This window comes from Eublepharis macularius, chromosome 12 (genome assembly GCF_028583425.1).
Source record: "Eublepharis macularius isolate TG4126 chromosome 12, MPM_Emac_v1.0, whole genome shotgun sequence".
In the NCBI taxonomy this organism is placed as follows: domain Eukaryota; kingdom Metazoa; phylum Chordata; class Lepidosauria; order Squamata; family Eublepharidae; genus Eublepharis; species Eublepharis macularius.
The window spans coordinates 63,524,029-63,538,400 of record NC_072801.1 but is presented as its reverse complement, the minus strand read 5'-3'; the positions used below and the strand labels follow the sequence as shown (position 1 = coordinate 63,538,400).

General features: G+C 47.8%; 2 protein-coding genes across 4 annotated transcripts; one reads left to right on the top strand and one right to left on the bottom strand.

Annotated features, from left to right (window-relative positions):
- Positions 1-4,578: 4,578 nt before the first annotated feature.
- On the top strand, positions 4,579-7,563 carry ASPHD1 (aspartate beta-hydroxylase domain containing 1). The gene is made up of 3 exons (XM_054995287.1): positions 4,579-5,335; positions 6,483-6,596; positions 7,454-7,563. Exons 1-3 carry the CDS (start codon positions 4,579-4,581, stop codon positions 7,561-7,563), a joined length of 981 nt encoding a protein of 326 aa, XP_054851262.1.
- A 1,636-nt stretch (positions 7,564-9,199) lies between these two features.
- Positions 9,200-14,300, bottom strand: PAGR1 (PAXIP1 associated glutamate rich protein 1). 3 transcript variants are annotated; one of them, XM_054993515.1, is made up of 5 exons: positions 13,799-14,300; positions 12,597-12,696; positions 10,409-10,805; positions 10,210-10,292; positions 9,200-9,598 (listed from the first exon to the last, which is right to left on the bottom strand). In XM_054993515.1, exons 3-5 carry the CDS (start codon positions 10,801-10,803, stop codon positions 9,414-9,416), a joined length of 663 nt encoding a protein of 220 aa, XP_054849490.1. In that variant the 5' UTR covers positions 10,804-10,805; positions 12,597-12,696; positions 13,799-14,300; the 3' UTR covers positions 9,200-9,413. The 3 variants fall into 3 exon arrangements, with proteins under 3 accessions (XP_054849490.1, XP_054849491.1, XP_054849489.1); XM_054993516.1 differs by lacking the exon at positions 12,597-12,696 and having other exon boundaries at positions 13,561-14,300; XM_054993514.1 differs by lacking the exon at positions 12,597-12,696.
- Between the last annotated feature and the right edge of the window lie 72 nt (positions 14,301-14,372).

Here is a 14,372-nt window from a genome sequence, read left to right as displayed (position 1 = left end):
TCTACGCCAGACCGTTTCTCCTTTTTTACACATATATTAGCTTCAGTATCCTCATTCTTCACAATCTCTTACAAACTGCAGGCCTCAGACCTTGCAGGAGTAGTCCGTGCCTCCACATGTCTACATTCTTTAGTCCACTTGGCTGAACCATGCTTGCGAATTGTGTTCAGTGCTTCAAATTTTCTTTTTCTTCATTTCTCTTTTTTTAAAGCCCAGATTCCTTTTGGAAAAATATAACCCCCGTGACTGCCCCAGTGACTTTACCAAGCTTTTACTACTGCCTTCCTTTCCACCGTTACTAGTGGCCATTACTCCCCAAACTTCTGCACCCAAATGCCCCCCTCCATTGCAGCAGGATCCCCCTCCCAACTATAACATCTCAATAAAACTCTCAACCCTCCCACCGATCCACCCCCAGCAAGAGCTGCCATCCTTCCTCCAGAACTGCTCAAGATGCTGAGCTAGAAAAAGAACTGGGGTGAAAACAGTTCCTTCCTGAAAGGGACAGATTGGGACAGGAATGTGTGTAGAGGCTGTGGGCAAGGGGGTTTGGGGAAGGAGTGACAGAGGAAGGGGAGGGTTATTGTGGGAGCAGCAGAAAGGTTCCAACAACCTTCCTTCACAACCGTTACTATGGGAGGATGGTTGCTAAGGGAGGCGGTGGGGTTGCCAGGCGGTTGCTAAGGAAGGTACCAGAGGCTTGCAAGGAAGTTGCTAAGGGCGATTCACAGGGAGGTTGCTATTTTCAGGGATGGGATGGGCAGAGTTATGGGGCTCAGTGCTATGTGCAAGGTCCTGAGGGGTTGTGTTCCCCCCCCCCAGGCTCTGTTCCATGGAATTTGGAGTTTCCTTAGAAGCTTATCAGGAGTTCCTCCATATGAAGGTCAGCCGAAGTACAGAAACTTTCCCACCATGACAAACCTTCTTCCTATAGCATGCAGTTATGGGCGAGTGGGGCAGTTTTTCTAAGGCAGCCGTGAGGTCTTAATGGCACGTCAGCTTGAGGCCAGATTCACAGGCACGTGCTAGCGGTATGGCAACAAGGTGGTATAAGGCTCAGGCATTTTAATGGACTGTACACTTCAGACTCTTTGAGTGTTTCTTCATTTAACAAAAAAAATCAATGAAAACAGAAAAATAGAACAGGAAGGAGAGTATTCTACCTCCTCTCTTGCTCTGCTATTTTGCTGTTTGCAGGGAAAATTGAGCGGAGGAAAAGCATTACAAAATGGGATCAGTAGTCTGAAGCGGTACAGTCTTTTCTAATCCTTCCCCTCTCTTGTCAGCAGATCTCTGCCATCTCATTCCCATCTCACTTCCCTGCATGTATGAACCTGGCCTGAGCATACACTCCAGGAAGCTGCCTCCAGTCCTCCGACATGCAGAGAGGATTTCCTGAAAGCAAAGAGCTTAAAAACAACTAATTTTTTCAAAATGCAATTAGTCCCAGTGATCCTCTCCCTTCAGGCCCGCCAGCCATCCTTGCCTAAAAGTTATCTGGGAGTGTTGGAAAGTATTCTTCTACACAGACTTCTAAAATGAACTCAAGATCATATCCTGAGTAGGGTTGCCAGCTCCAGTTTGGGAAATTCCTGGAGATTTGGGGATGGACCCCAAGGGGCAGGGTTTGGGGTGGGGAGGGAACTTAGCAGGGTATAATGCCATAGAGTGCACCCTCCAAAGCAGCCACTGTCTCCAGGGGAACTGATCTGGAGATGCCCACGGCATCTTCCAGTTACGTTAGCAAGAATCCTATATAATTTCCTAGCAACCCTCTCCAAACAAATCCTTCATCCAACAGCTTTGCTACCAGTTCCCATCCCCTCCAACTTCACAGTCTCCAGGTCCTACTGGATGTTGGCAACACTAGTCCCCCCTCTTGGGGGGGGGGTATGTTTAACATACACACTGATGAAGAATTCTGAAGAACTCAGAAGTTTAGTTTAGTTTAGTTTATTCGGTGTTTAACCTGCCCTCCCCACAAGTGGGCTCAGGATGGGGTACAACAGTCATAAAATACAATTACATAGCAGATTCTACAATAAAATGCAGCAATTAAAATTATATATATTCAAAAACCTGATATCGTTGGCTACGCATTCCTGCCCCCAGCATACAAAGAGGAGACAGACAGACACATGAGCTGTACTCAAATACTGGAGACCGGTGGAAGGCTCTTGACGCCGGCCTCAACCGTAAGCCTGGTGGAACATCTCCATCTTGCAGGCCTGCCAAAATGATACAAGATCCTGGTGGGCCCGAGTGTCCTCAGACAGAGAGTTCCACTGGGTTGGGGCCAGGACCGAAAAGGCCCTGGCCCTGGTTGAGGCCAAACGAGCCTCCCTAGGGCTAGGGATCACCAGTAAGTTCTTACCCGCTGAACGAAGTGCTCTCCGGGGCACATACGGGGAGAGACGGTCCCTCAGGTATGCTGGTCCCAATCCATTTAGGGCTTTAAAGGTTAAAACCAACACCTTGAAACGGATCCGGAATTCCACGGGGAGCCAGTGAAGCTTGTATGCTGTGTGGTGTTATATTGTAATTCATCTTAATAAAAGGCATTATATGATTTTTGCTTTTGAATTTTGCTATGGAACAACATAGCCACCAATTCCCCCCCCCCCTAAAATGGTGGGTATTTTTAGAAAATATGTCTAGAGTGGTTGTTGTTATGGGCCAGACACTAAGATGTTTGCTCAAGTACAGACTGTGAAGTTGGTGGGGGTGGGAACTGGTAGCAAAGCTGTTGGATGAAGGATTTGTTTGGAGAGGGTTGCTAGGAAATTATATAGGATTCTTGCTAATGTAACTGGGAGCTACCACGGGCCAACGTGGCTACATATTTTGGTTTTTAAAGGGGCTGCTAGGTGTAGTTAAGAAAAACATGTTGGCCATGACTTGATAGTTGGGTACCCCCCAAGGAGAGAGGCAAAAGTATTGGGAAGGATAATTGGGCATTGCTAGAGTTAAGATTGTTCATGCAGCGTGTGGGAGGAGCTGCCCTGGGAAATCATAAGGAAGCCAATCTGAGTGACCCATCTCCCATGGTTACTTGGAGTGACTCCTTGCTGGAATGGTGGATAGGGTTGCCAGCTCCAAGTTGGGAAATTCCTGGAGATCTGGGAGGTGAAACCTGGAGAAAGTGGGGTTTGGGGGGGAAAGGACCTTGGCATGGCATAATTCCATAGAGCCCACCCCCAAACGTAGCCGTTTTCTCCAAGTGAACTGATCTCTGTGGCCTGGAGACCAGTTGTAATTCTGGGAGATCTCCAGCCACTACCTGGAGGCTGGCAACCCTAATGGTGGAAGATAGGTGAGAGGAGGAAGCTGGGGGGGGCGGAACCTGGGAAATGGTTGCTACAGTGATTGATGGAGGGGGCAGGTTTCAAGGTGACTGTTTGGGTGGAGTTGTTGCTAGATGCGGGGTCGTTAGGCCAGTTGCTAAGGAAGGAGGTTGCTAGGGGGCAGGGATTACCTCCTAGATATCAGTGGGAGAGGTGGAGCTGATGAGTGAGCCCATGCTTGCTGTGACCTGACCTGGGGAGGGGGAGACTCGCCCAAGGCAGGCCCTGGCTGGCAGCATTTCCCCTGACTGCAAAGCAGCAGAATCAGTTCTGCAGTTCATGCACCCCCATGGAATGAGTGACAAGCAGATGAGGGGGACCCTTGATCTGTCCTTTGCTGACATGTTCCATTTCTTACGTGTTTTAATACAATCACTTGGGGGGGGGGGACAGCTGTTTATTCAAGAGTTCTTGCCCAGTGCAAGATGCAGCAGCTATCTGTTGTGGGGGTGGCTATTTCTGCAGCGCAGCCTCTTCTGGTGCTGATACGAGGAAGGAGCCCGACGTCAAAGGGAGGGATGAAGCCAGTGGTGGATGGAAGTGTGTGCGGGTGGGGGGGGGGTGTTATCATCCTAATCTTTTCCGGATGTCTCTGGCAGGAATACGTGCAATGAAAGGCACAGAGCAATTGAAGAGTGAGAGGTAGACCAAGTGATAAACAGAGAAGAGGGGAAAACCGGCCGTGAACAGACAACCTGGCAACATAGAAGGTAGACAACAGTATCAAAAAATGGAATCCCTGGGAAAATGGACAAGTAAAGAGGCTGAGACAGATTAGGGGTTACATGGGATGGAGGGAATAAAAACCTAGAGGAAAGAAGGTATAATCTGGGGTGGAGAAAAATTGGTGGAACAAGGAGGGAAGAGTGAGTCATTGGGGCAGAGGAAGAAAGACTGAAAATTCAAAGAGGGGAGATGTAACCAAGATCGGATCTGCAGAGGGAAATGGGGAGATTTGGTGACAGAATACAGCAATGGAGCAGAGAGAACATGGCAACAGGGGGACGCGGTAGCAATGAAAATGATCAAGGAGAGGCTGAGTCAATGGTGCTTGAAGCCAGAAACAAAGCCGTAGTAAAGATGCGAGGAGGAGCAAATCAGTGCAGCAGCTGAAAATGCAGCACCCCTCGCAGTGCAACGGGTTAGAAGGGCACCAGGTGAGTCTGGAGAGCGCTACGGCATGAGAGGGCCAAACAGGGCAGATGCTCATGGGATGCTCTGAGGCTGCCTGAAGATGCCCAGTATCATGGCAGACTGGGGGCTCCATGGCCTCCTTTCGCCACTCCTCCCTGACACATCATCTTGGCGTCCCCGGCCAGAGCCCACCATAGCTATCCTGGGTTCCCTGGCTTTGCTGTTTATCTGGTATTGCTACCGGGTAGGGAGTGGGCAGGCAGCCCCTGCGTCTCACCAGCAGGGAGTGCCAACAGAGGAACGATGCCCTCGCCGTGCCCTCAGGGGTGATGCCGTAAACCAGCGTCTGTATCGCAGCCTGCGAGATTATGCCAAGCGCTACTCGTGGTCTGGCATGAACCGGCTACACAAAGGCATCCGAGACCAGGCCCATTATCAGTTGGGGGAACGTCTTGCTATCCAGAAACCCAGCACCTTCTATCTCCCTGATTTGCCCTCTGCCCCCTACTTCCCTCGGGAGTCCCAGCGCCATGATGTAGAGATCCTCGAACTCAGTTTTGCAGCTATCTTGCGTGAATTTGAGGGCATCGCATGGGATTTTGCACCTGGAACTCCAATACCGCGGGGATGGACAATCAATGCAAACCCTGGCTGGCATAGCTATTACCTCTACCGGCAGGGGGAGTGCATGGCACAGAACTGTCGCAGCTGCCCATGGACCTACCGGGCACTCAGTGCGCTACGTACCTTTGTAAGCGCCAACCGTTTTGGAAACGCTTGCTTTAGCGTCTTGCAGCCTGGAACCGTGCTACCAGGGACTTACGGGCCAACCAATACCAGAGTGCGATGTCATCTAGGTGAGTAGATGCTAGAGGGGCAGTGAGGTGGGGGAGCTTGGAGGGGAAAGGGCTTGAGTGGGCGTGTCTGTTTGTGAAAGCTTGTCATATTGCAATCTTCCTTCTGGGGTGTTTCTGTGGTCCAGTTGTTGAACTTCTCTTTAAGCAGGAGAGGGGACTTTTCTGTTTAAAGAGCAGAAGTGGGCACTCTCCTTAGGTCCTTTTACAGCAAAGTAAGCCCTCTGTCTAATCTGCTCTGCTGGCTTGAGGCTGGCCTTGAGTCTGGGAAACTTGGGTTCAAGTCCTTCCTGTCCCATAGGCAAACTCTGTGGCTTTGGCCACACTGCTAGTTTATAGCCTCTGTTGCCCTTCGCAAAATAGGTATTAGAATGACCTATACTACAGGGTTGTTGTGAGGCTGAACTCAATTCACAATGGGAAAGTAGTTTGTAAATGAAAAGTGCTATAGTATTGATTACTAGGAGTAGATGGGATGGATGGGTAAATAGACCTTTTTTTGCTTTCTGAAATTCCGCAAACTTTTATAGCCGTTACTCCATTGCAATCATATTGACCAGTTCCAAGACGCACACCATGCACCTGAGGAACCAGATTCTAATCTGTGAACATTTATGCCACAATATACTTGTTCATTTTTCTGATGACTTCCATGATGGTCGCATCCAGATGTTTAGATCCTTTGTTCTTCTTCAAACTTAATTTTACTCCTCAGATACATGGGGAAACATGCAACATCTACAAAAGGTCCCAGCTTGCAAACACTTCCAAGGCCCTCGGGGGCCACCTGTGCTCTCCTTCCTAATCTCTAGGTTCCCCCTTACCCACAGTGCTCAGGTACGCCTCACCCACACATCTCCTTCCTGTTCTGACATTTGCAAGTAAGAACCCGCCCCCACCCCCGGCCTTCGCAAAATAAGAGGATCACAACACAGTGTGCAAAACCAACACATTCATGCACAATAATCTTTGTGCGCTGACTGCCTTTGAACAATTTGAGTTTCCCTTGTCAAAAATTCTGGGAGTCCTTTATGTAAACAGTTGTGTCTGCAATTATTTTTTCCACACCGGTCCACTTTGTGAAGAGGTAACAAAGAAATTGTATTCAGGGCACCTTCTTTTAAACCCCTCCTCTTTGCTCCTCTTCCAGGGCTGAAGGTGCCATCCAGTTGTGAGCTGGTAGTGGGTGGTGAGCCACAGTGCTGGTCAGAAGGCTACTGCCTCTTAGTAGACGACTCCTTCTTGCACACAACAGCACACAATGGTAAGACGGAACAGGCAGCAGGCTTGGAAAGGCTCAACGACGTCACCAAGAGACCTGGGCTCAAGCTTCACTTGGGGGGGAAAATGTCTGCAGGGGGTAGCAAGTTGTCCGTTTGCAGCCACAGTTTCCAACTTTGTAAAACAGGGGGAACATACCACCACTTCAAACATGGAAATTGTCAGGATCTGACTCTCTTGGGTCAGAGCCCAGGACCACCACACCCTCCTGCATCTTTTCAATCCCAGCCTTTGGAAATGCCTGAGTTGATGCCGAGAGATTCAGCCTCACCCACAACACTCTGTCTCCCCCCAAGCTCCTTTGCCCTGATCATGCAGAAGTCTGGCCCATCTGCTTTGGCTCACCTGGGGCTTGCTTTTTAAAGAAGCAGCCGGGGCAGAGCACCCAGAGGCTCATCCAATGCCCCCAGAGGTGCGTAGGGCTTTGTGGGGCATGAGGAACTGGTGGGATTAGGCTTCTCGTGTGGGCCTCTTCCCCTTATGCTCTGCCCTAGGCTAATGCCAAAAAGGCCTGCTGTCCAAGGTCAGTGAGGGCCAAGGAGGGTTAGGGAAGGTACTGTCCTGAGCCACAGGGTTGGCCAATAGAGCCTCCTTGCCGAGTTGGGAGTGATCAGTTCTGGGAGCAGCCTGGCCATGCCCCCCCCAACATCACTGCTCACCTGGCCCTCCCTCCACTCCCCCCAGTAGACCCCGCGGTCTTGGGGATGCCCTGACCTATTGTAAAACTGGACATACCTCACCCAGAATTTGCAAGACTACCTCAAGATGACAATTGTAAAAGTATGCTATACAGTTTGTGCTGCACATACCAGATGGTAATTCTAACCATATTTATTACAGGTTCTCCGACCGATGGGCCACGGGTGATTTTTATTGTTGACCTCTGGCACCCCAATGTGGCAGGACCTGAGCGTCAGGCTCTAGACTATATCTTTGCTCCAGGCCGATAGGTGCCTGCCTGGAAACAGGCGCTGCAGCCAGGAAAATGTCCTCAATGCCACCCTTATCTACTGGTGTTTGCTGCTCCACACAATCATCGAAGCCTCTGCTGTTACTGCCTTGGTATGCATATTCTTATTTTCACCACTGTGCATATTGAGCTAGAGGGGGAGGAACCCCACACCCTTTAGAGGTTCTGCATCTGATGTAAGGCCAGCACAGGGAAGCACCGTGAAATGGGCCATGGATGTGTGTGTTTTTCTCTCTCAAAATTATGCTGTGACCTGTACTGCAGCTCTTTTGGACATGTGTATCTGGATTGCTTTCTGCTTCTGGTGCACCAATCTGGATGGGTCCTTATGGCCAGTTCTCTGGGTCTAATCTTTCAGGGGCTGGTTCAGTTGCAGGTGCTTCCAAGATCCATCAAAGCCCTCTAAGCCAATGGTTTCAGTATCATGGACTTCTGTTTTTGGGGGGAAATGTTGAGGGAGAAGCAAGACCAGTTAAACATGATGTCTCAACCTGTCTTGTGATCCTTTGTTAATTTCTATCCTATATCTGTATTGCAAAGTTCGTGTGGTGGGATTTAGTCCTCCAGATTCCTGCAAATTAATCTGTAGTCCAATAAAATCAGTAGACTCCCCCCTCATTTTTGCTCTATCCTTGTTTTGTTTTGCAGCATATGTTCTGAATCTTTTTTATCATAATTAACCTGATTTTTTAAATTAGAGCAGCACCACAGACCCTAGAACAAAACAAATAATTGCTCATACAATAAATCTCAAGATGGCCAAATTTTTAACCCAAAGATCACCAGATCACAGACATCACATCTCAGAAAGTGAATACTTTAAAAATTCCAGCCTGAGGAAAGGCTTCTAATGGTAATGAACAGGTCAGTAACATCCGGGAAGGGCATATCCCTGGAGGTCTAGGCATGCACTGTGAACGTCTTGAACAACAGGGTTTTGTGTATCATCTCCCAAATACTGCTCTATGAAAGCAGACGTGTCTTTCTGCTTGCATTTGCACCCTTCTTTTTGCTGGTGGCACAAGCATGGCTCAGAGTTTATACTTCCACCACCGTCTGCAGAGTCATTTCTTTGCCCTTTGCCAATTTTTGCTAAAAAATAATGCCATTTTTTAATTTTATGTTTAAGGGAAGACAAAAAAATAGTTTAGTCCTCCATAAGTTCCCAAGATAGCTTTGTTTTTTTAAATCACCGTTCTGGCAAACTGTGGCAAAGGATTAAAAAAAATCAAAAGGCACATTTAAAACCGTTCCCCCCCACAAAGAATTCAGAGCCTCCTGAATTCAGCTGTCAATGCTGGATGGACTCAGCTTCTTTCTTTCTCCTCCTGCCCTTAACTTTCAAAGAGCTCTTCCTGTGCCAACTAGAAATACAGACAATGGTTTTCTAGCATGTGCAGTTCCCACCAAGGCAAGAAAAATGGGACAGTCTCTCCTCTTCAACCTGAGGGGGGGCGGTGGAGAAGGGTAGGAAAGGATTGCATGTACAACATCCATCCATCTTATTTGTGCCACTTTCTTGACTGATGCCCTTCCCCACCTTTTATTTCATTACCAATTTCTGGTGGGGAGGGGGGGGGGAGAAACAACATCCCAAAATCAAAGACATCAGCAAGTAAAAAACAAACTCATGGAAATTTATTATTCCTGAATAACTCCAAGTAAATTCTTCCCACAGCCAGTGCAGGATCGGAGCTAAAGACCAAGACACCGCCTGCCTTCATGTGGCCGTGTATTAATTTGTGTTTACGTTCAAAAACCCAAGAGCACTTGGCTCCCTTTCCCCACCCACCCCCAAAGTCCAAAAGCCTGTCTTCTTCTTCACTGTAATCAATATTTGCGCTGGCGCAAGAAAAGACCTGGGGGCCGTTTTGGAGTGGGCACGTCATCTGAGTCGAGGTCAAAGAGGTCCCTGCCAGTCTTCAAAATCTGTTCTTCTAAGACTTTGTGGCGCTTCATGTCTGACAACACCTTATCCAGGCGGGCCTCCCTCTTCTGGCTCTTAGCCGCAGTCCCTGAAAATGAAACAAAAATCAGGATTTGTGGACATGGCAACAAGAGCCAATGAGCAGAGAGGCTGAGGTTTTCAGACCATGATCACAAAGCATCACTAGGAAACAACTCAGCTCAGGCCTGCCTTCCATCCTAGTCTGTGTAATGGAGGTAATTATGTATCTCGCTGCACATTCCAGTTGACCCGACTAGGCTCAGCAGTCCATATTCTTACATTCTGCATATGCCTGGCATTCCCTAGTTTTCCCTTCAGTGACCTGAAAGTATGCCCCCACACAGGCCCACACAGCCATGCCTTTCTCCCTTTTCTACTCTACTATGTATAACAGCAGCAAATTCTACCAGCCAAACTTCCCCTGGAGTGACTTGAACAGCAAACTCCGGTGTGGAGAAGCGTGGCTTCACCTAAGATTCCTGGGATATAAATGCGTTGGGGGGATGGCAAGTGCCAGGACTGTGGAACAGGAGTAAGGACAAGAAGGTTAGCACAGGGTGAATTAAGGTAAAGGTGGAAGTGGAGCCTTCTGGAATATGACAAGAATTGGCAAATGTCAAGTCCTCTGGAAGAGGAGAGAGTTAGTGCAGGGAAGTGTGGCTTTCCTTTGTCACATACCAGGGGTTCTCCGGCGATCGATCAAGGAGCTTTTGGGTGAGATAGGCTCATCATCGAAGTCAAACTCTGTTGGCACATGAGGCCTAGAGCAAACAGAGAGAATTAGAATCAGCACAGCCTTGCCTGGTATTGGCTTCCTGCCCTCCCTCCAGATCCTCCCTCCTGTTCCTTAATTCAAATACCAAACACAAGCTCTCACTTTTCCTCTTCTTCTTCTTCCTGATTGTCAGGCTGTCCCTCAGATTTATCCTCATCTTCACTGTCTGGCTCTGGGGTGGGGTTGCGTCGGGGCAAAATTTCAGCCTGGATCTCCAAAGTCCCCTGATCAGCAATGAGTTCATAGAGACGCCGGATCTCCCCAGGTGGAGGCATCCAGCTGTCTGGGGAGTCCAGCTCCTCATCACTGCAGGGCACACACCAATCGTCCTCGGCGGATTCCCTTCCCTTTCCTGCATGTTCCCCCTCTGCTTCTCCTGGTGCCTCCTCTTGTTCCTCTGTGGGAGTGGTCAGCTCTGAGGCAGGCCCATCTTCTACTGCCAAGGACTGCATCCCCGAGGTCACTTCTCCTTCCTCCACAGTGCTGGCCTCCTCCATTGCTGCAAGAGATGGAGATCACAAAACTGAAAACAAGACTTCAGGACTCAAATGCAGTAGGCTAAGGACTTGTCTGGATCGACATGGCAGTATTCTGGGGCACATCCAATGGCAAATCAGCAGCAAGCATGGGACAGTGGGGAAAGTGTTAGATTTCAACTGCTGAGACCTAGGTTCAAATCCCCTTTTAGCTATGAAGGTCTTTGGGAGACAGTCAATGTCTCTCAATCTAGCCTTCCCTACAGGATTGCTGAGGCAGGGGAACAGAATCTATGTGCATAGCCCTGAATTCCTTAAGAGGAAGAGAGAGAATGTAACCTATTTGTTATGCTAATACAGAGCATCTTTGCAGACCTACCCCACTTTTATTGACATTGCAAGCTTACCCTTGTACCACTCCCACTAAGATAAATCAGAGCCAGGGGAAAAATCCAAAAGTAACCTGAATGGAGGGGACAGATCAGCCATTATAATGGTAACTTCATCCTAAAAGGAACAGAGTCGCTGATCAGCAACTGCCTCTACTTGGTATTCATTTTAAGCCCTGTGCCTTCAAAATCTATGTCAGAATAAAGCTTTAACTTATATAGAAAAGAACCCACACTATTCACAGCAGCTTTAACAGTTATTTGGAATATCATCTTAGAGCTGTTTTAGTATAGTGGTTAAGTAGCTGGGCTGCAAATCAACACTCTGCTGGTTTGAATCCCACTACTATCATGAGCTTAGCAGGTGGCCTTGGTAAGCTGCTCATCTCAGCCTGTTCTCCAGCTGTATTGTGGAAATTATAATGATACTGACTTTGTTCATCACTCTGAATAGGGTACTAATCTGTCTAGAAGAGTGGTATATAAGCACAGTTGTTATTATTATTATTGTTGTTAATAAATAAATAATAATATTCCAGCCACAGTAACAAGGTGTTCACCACTCATCTTACAAATTCCATTGGTCGTTTTTAAGCCACGGCACTAATGGCAAGCAAGGAGTTGTTCTGGCACCCTCGCCCCAATCCGTCGACACAGCAATGAGATGGGTGTGTTCTTTCTCACTAGAGTGCAATCCTGTGCATAGTTATCTCACTCTAAACCCAGTTAAGTCAATGGAATTAGATGGGAGTAACTCTGCAGAGGATTGCACAGTTAAAGAGCATCAAATCCTCCCAGAGATGGTACATCTTTCTATGTCCTGTCAACCCAAGTTCCTTACACCCAGCCTTCAACCCAAGTCATAGCTGGTATAGCATGATGGCCACAAAACTGGGCCACCAGTAGGAAAAGTCTTGACCATGATCTGAGCTCACTCAGTGGCCCTTAAGTTAGTCATAGGCTGGAAGCCTCAACCTGAAATATGGGGATAATAATATTCTCTCCACTTCACAAGGCTGTTGCAAGGATTACAACAATCCCAATACATGCTACACAAATTGTACATACTACTAACGTTTTAGAATTTGGACATGGTTTTTTAAACTTTAGGCCTCTCCCCAGGGTCTAATGGATGTGAATAAAGGAGATTTTTTTTGGATGTAAATAAAGGAAATTCTTCTACATGGGCACTTAGATACAACCAACTTGCAGCAAACAAGGCCTAGTTTATTTATTTAGCTCGAGGTGGATTATGGAGTAAAGGAAAAGGGAAAAAATGTAATCATGCAACATAAGACATCCAATCAACAAGGCAAAGACAATGCAGACAATCATGAAAACAGCTAACCACCTTAGGCAAAGGTATTATGTGAGCATAATGCTCTCATAACTTATTGTGACCCAGCAGAAGAGGCAGAAAAATACCTTTTATTAGGAACCCACAAAACTACGCGGAGATGGAATCTGTACACAAAGAAGCAGCCTTTGTGGACATGGCTTCCTAGAGGGAGATCTCAGCCCAAGCCTATAATAATTGAGAATGCCAAGTCATTACTGCTCAGGAAAAGATCTTAAAGACTATAAACAGGACTATAAACACCCCTCCACGGTGTAATGGCCACGCCAGATGTGACACTGAGAGATGTGTGAATTAGCACCTAAGGGGTTTTTTTTCCTTTTAGAAAGCAGGAGCATGCATACTTGATTTTAAAAAACCTTAAGATTTCATTAACACAATTCCTAGCAACACATCAAGTTTGGCTTTTACTCTTTGCTGCACTCATTTAATGAAACAGGAATCCAGTGCCAATGAAGGGAGCTCTGACTGTCGAAAGCTCATACTTTGGAAATCTAGCTGGTTTTTAAGGTGCTATGGACCCAGATCTTGCTCTTCTATTGCAGACCAAAATGGCTAGCCACCTGAAGGAATACAGTGGAATCTTACATGCATTAGGCAAACACAAGTCATTTCCACCTGGGTTATCTACTTTTCCTGCTTCAGTACAGCATCCTGGGGCATTTGCACCTCCTGGGGGTATCCCCAGCTTTTCTCTGATCTTTCTCAAACCTGCTTTATTGAGAAGCCTGGACTGAAGCTAGGTAGGTGGGAAAGTTCAGATTTCCCCTCAATCTTTATGCGCTTCTTCGTTTCCCATATTGAGTAAGAGAACCTGAAGCCAAGGGTAGGTAAAAAAAATTAGTCCCCTATGCAAGCACTGAGTCATTACTGACCCATGGGGGGTCGTCGACGTTTACCGTTGGTTAAACGTCGCATCATGGCGTTTAGCCAAGGATAAATCAGCCATTTATCATACCAAAGTAAAACCTTTATTTCTTCATTAAAAACACATACTTGGGGAGCATCCGGCTTTAAGAACTGGATAACTACCTGGAAAACTTGCAGAGTCCAAAAGGATCACAACTGTGGGCACGATCTTGCCACCATTAAGCACATCTCAAACGCCAACGGAAAGAGATAATGCAGCTAGTTACAGGTATCTGAAGAAGGGAGCGTTGACTCTCGAAAGCTCATACCCTGGATGTCTTGTTGGTCTCTGAGGTGCCACTAAACTCCCTTCCTGATCTTAATGCAGGAGCTTTCAGGTTGTTCTTTTAGGCACGCTTACCTGGGAACAAGTTCCACTGAACTAGGTGGGGTGTACTTCTGAGTAGGGTCGATCTGTCATGGTAGGAGGCGAGTTTTCGAGCTCGCCCCCCAGTTCTTCTTCAGGCTAGCCTTTAGAGAAATGAGTATGGGTGGGATAGGGCTAAAAAAAAACCGTCTCAGACGTGCAACCCAACCACTAGGGTTTCCCAAGGCCGGACACCTCTGGTCCTTCTGCCCTTTGAGGCAATCTCCCCACCCCCAGCTGCGATTCAACCTCTTGGCAGGCCCTGACTACGGCAACGGGAGGCCTCCGCTTCCACGGCGACGACCACTCCGTCACGCCCGTAACCCTTCACCCCACGACCAGGCCACGCGGGTCGAGACCAGCACAGTCGATCGTTGCCTTTCCCCTCCACTCTGCTCAGCCCTAAGTGTGGGGGGATTTCTTCTACAAAGCGCCTGCGCGCTTTGTTTGAAACTTCCGCCCGCGCGCCGTTCGCGCCCCTGTCGCTTCTAAGCATGCGTCTTTCCATGAACTCTTTCCCGTCACCCTTTGCGGTCTTTTCTATTGAAAAGCTCTTTATTTGAAGCCT

What these genes read in the sequence shown, in the direction of transcription:
- PAGR1 (XM_054993516.1), bottom strand. Translation starts at nt 10,803, where the DNA reads ATGGAGGAGGCCAGCACTGTGGAGGAAGGAGAAGTGACCTCGGGGATG. An exon ending in GAAGAAGAAGAAGAGGAAAA is followed by an intron (nt 10,293 to 10,408) that starts GTGAGAGCTTGT and finishes TGTTTGCTCTAG; the next exon opens with GCCTCATGTGCCAACAGAGT. An exon ending in CGATCGCCGGAGAACCCCTG is followed by an intron (nt 9,599 to 10,209) that starts GTATGTGACAAA and finishes TTTCATTTTCAG; the next exon opens with GGACTGCGGCTAAGAGCCAG.
- ASPHD1 (XM_054995287.1), top strand. Translation starts at nt 4,579, where the DNA reads ATGCCCAGTATCATGGCAGACTGGGGGCTCCATGGCCTCCTTTCGCCA. An exon ending in CAGAGTGCGATGTCATCTAG is followed by an intron (nt 5,336 to 6,482) that starts GTGAGTAGATGC and finishes CTCCTCTTCCAG; the next exon opens with GGCTGAAGGTGCCATCCAGT. An exon ending in GCACACAACAGCACACAATG is followed by an intron (nt 6,597 to 7,453) that starts GTAAGACGGAAC and finishes TATTTATTACAG; the next exon opens with GTTCTCCGACCGATGGGCCA.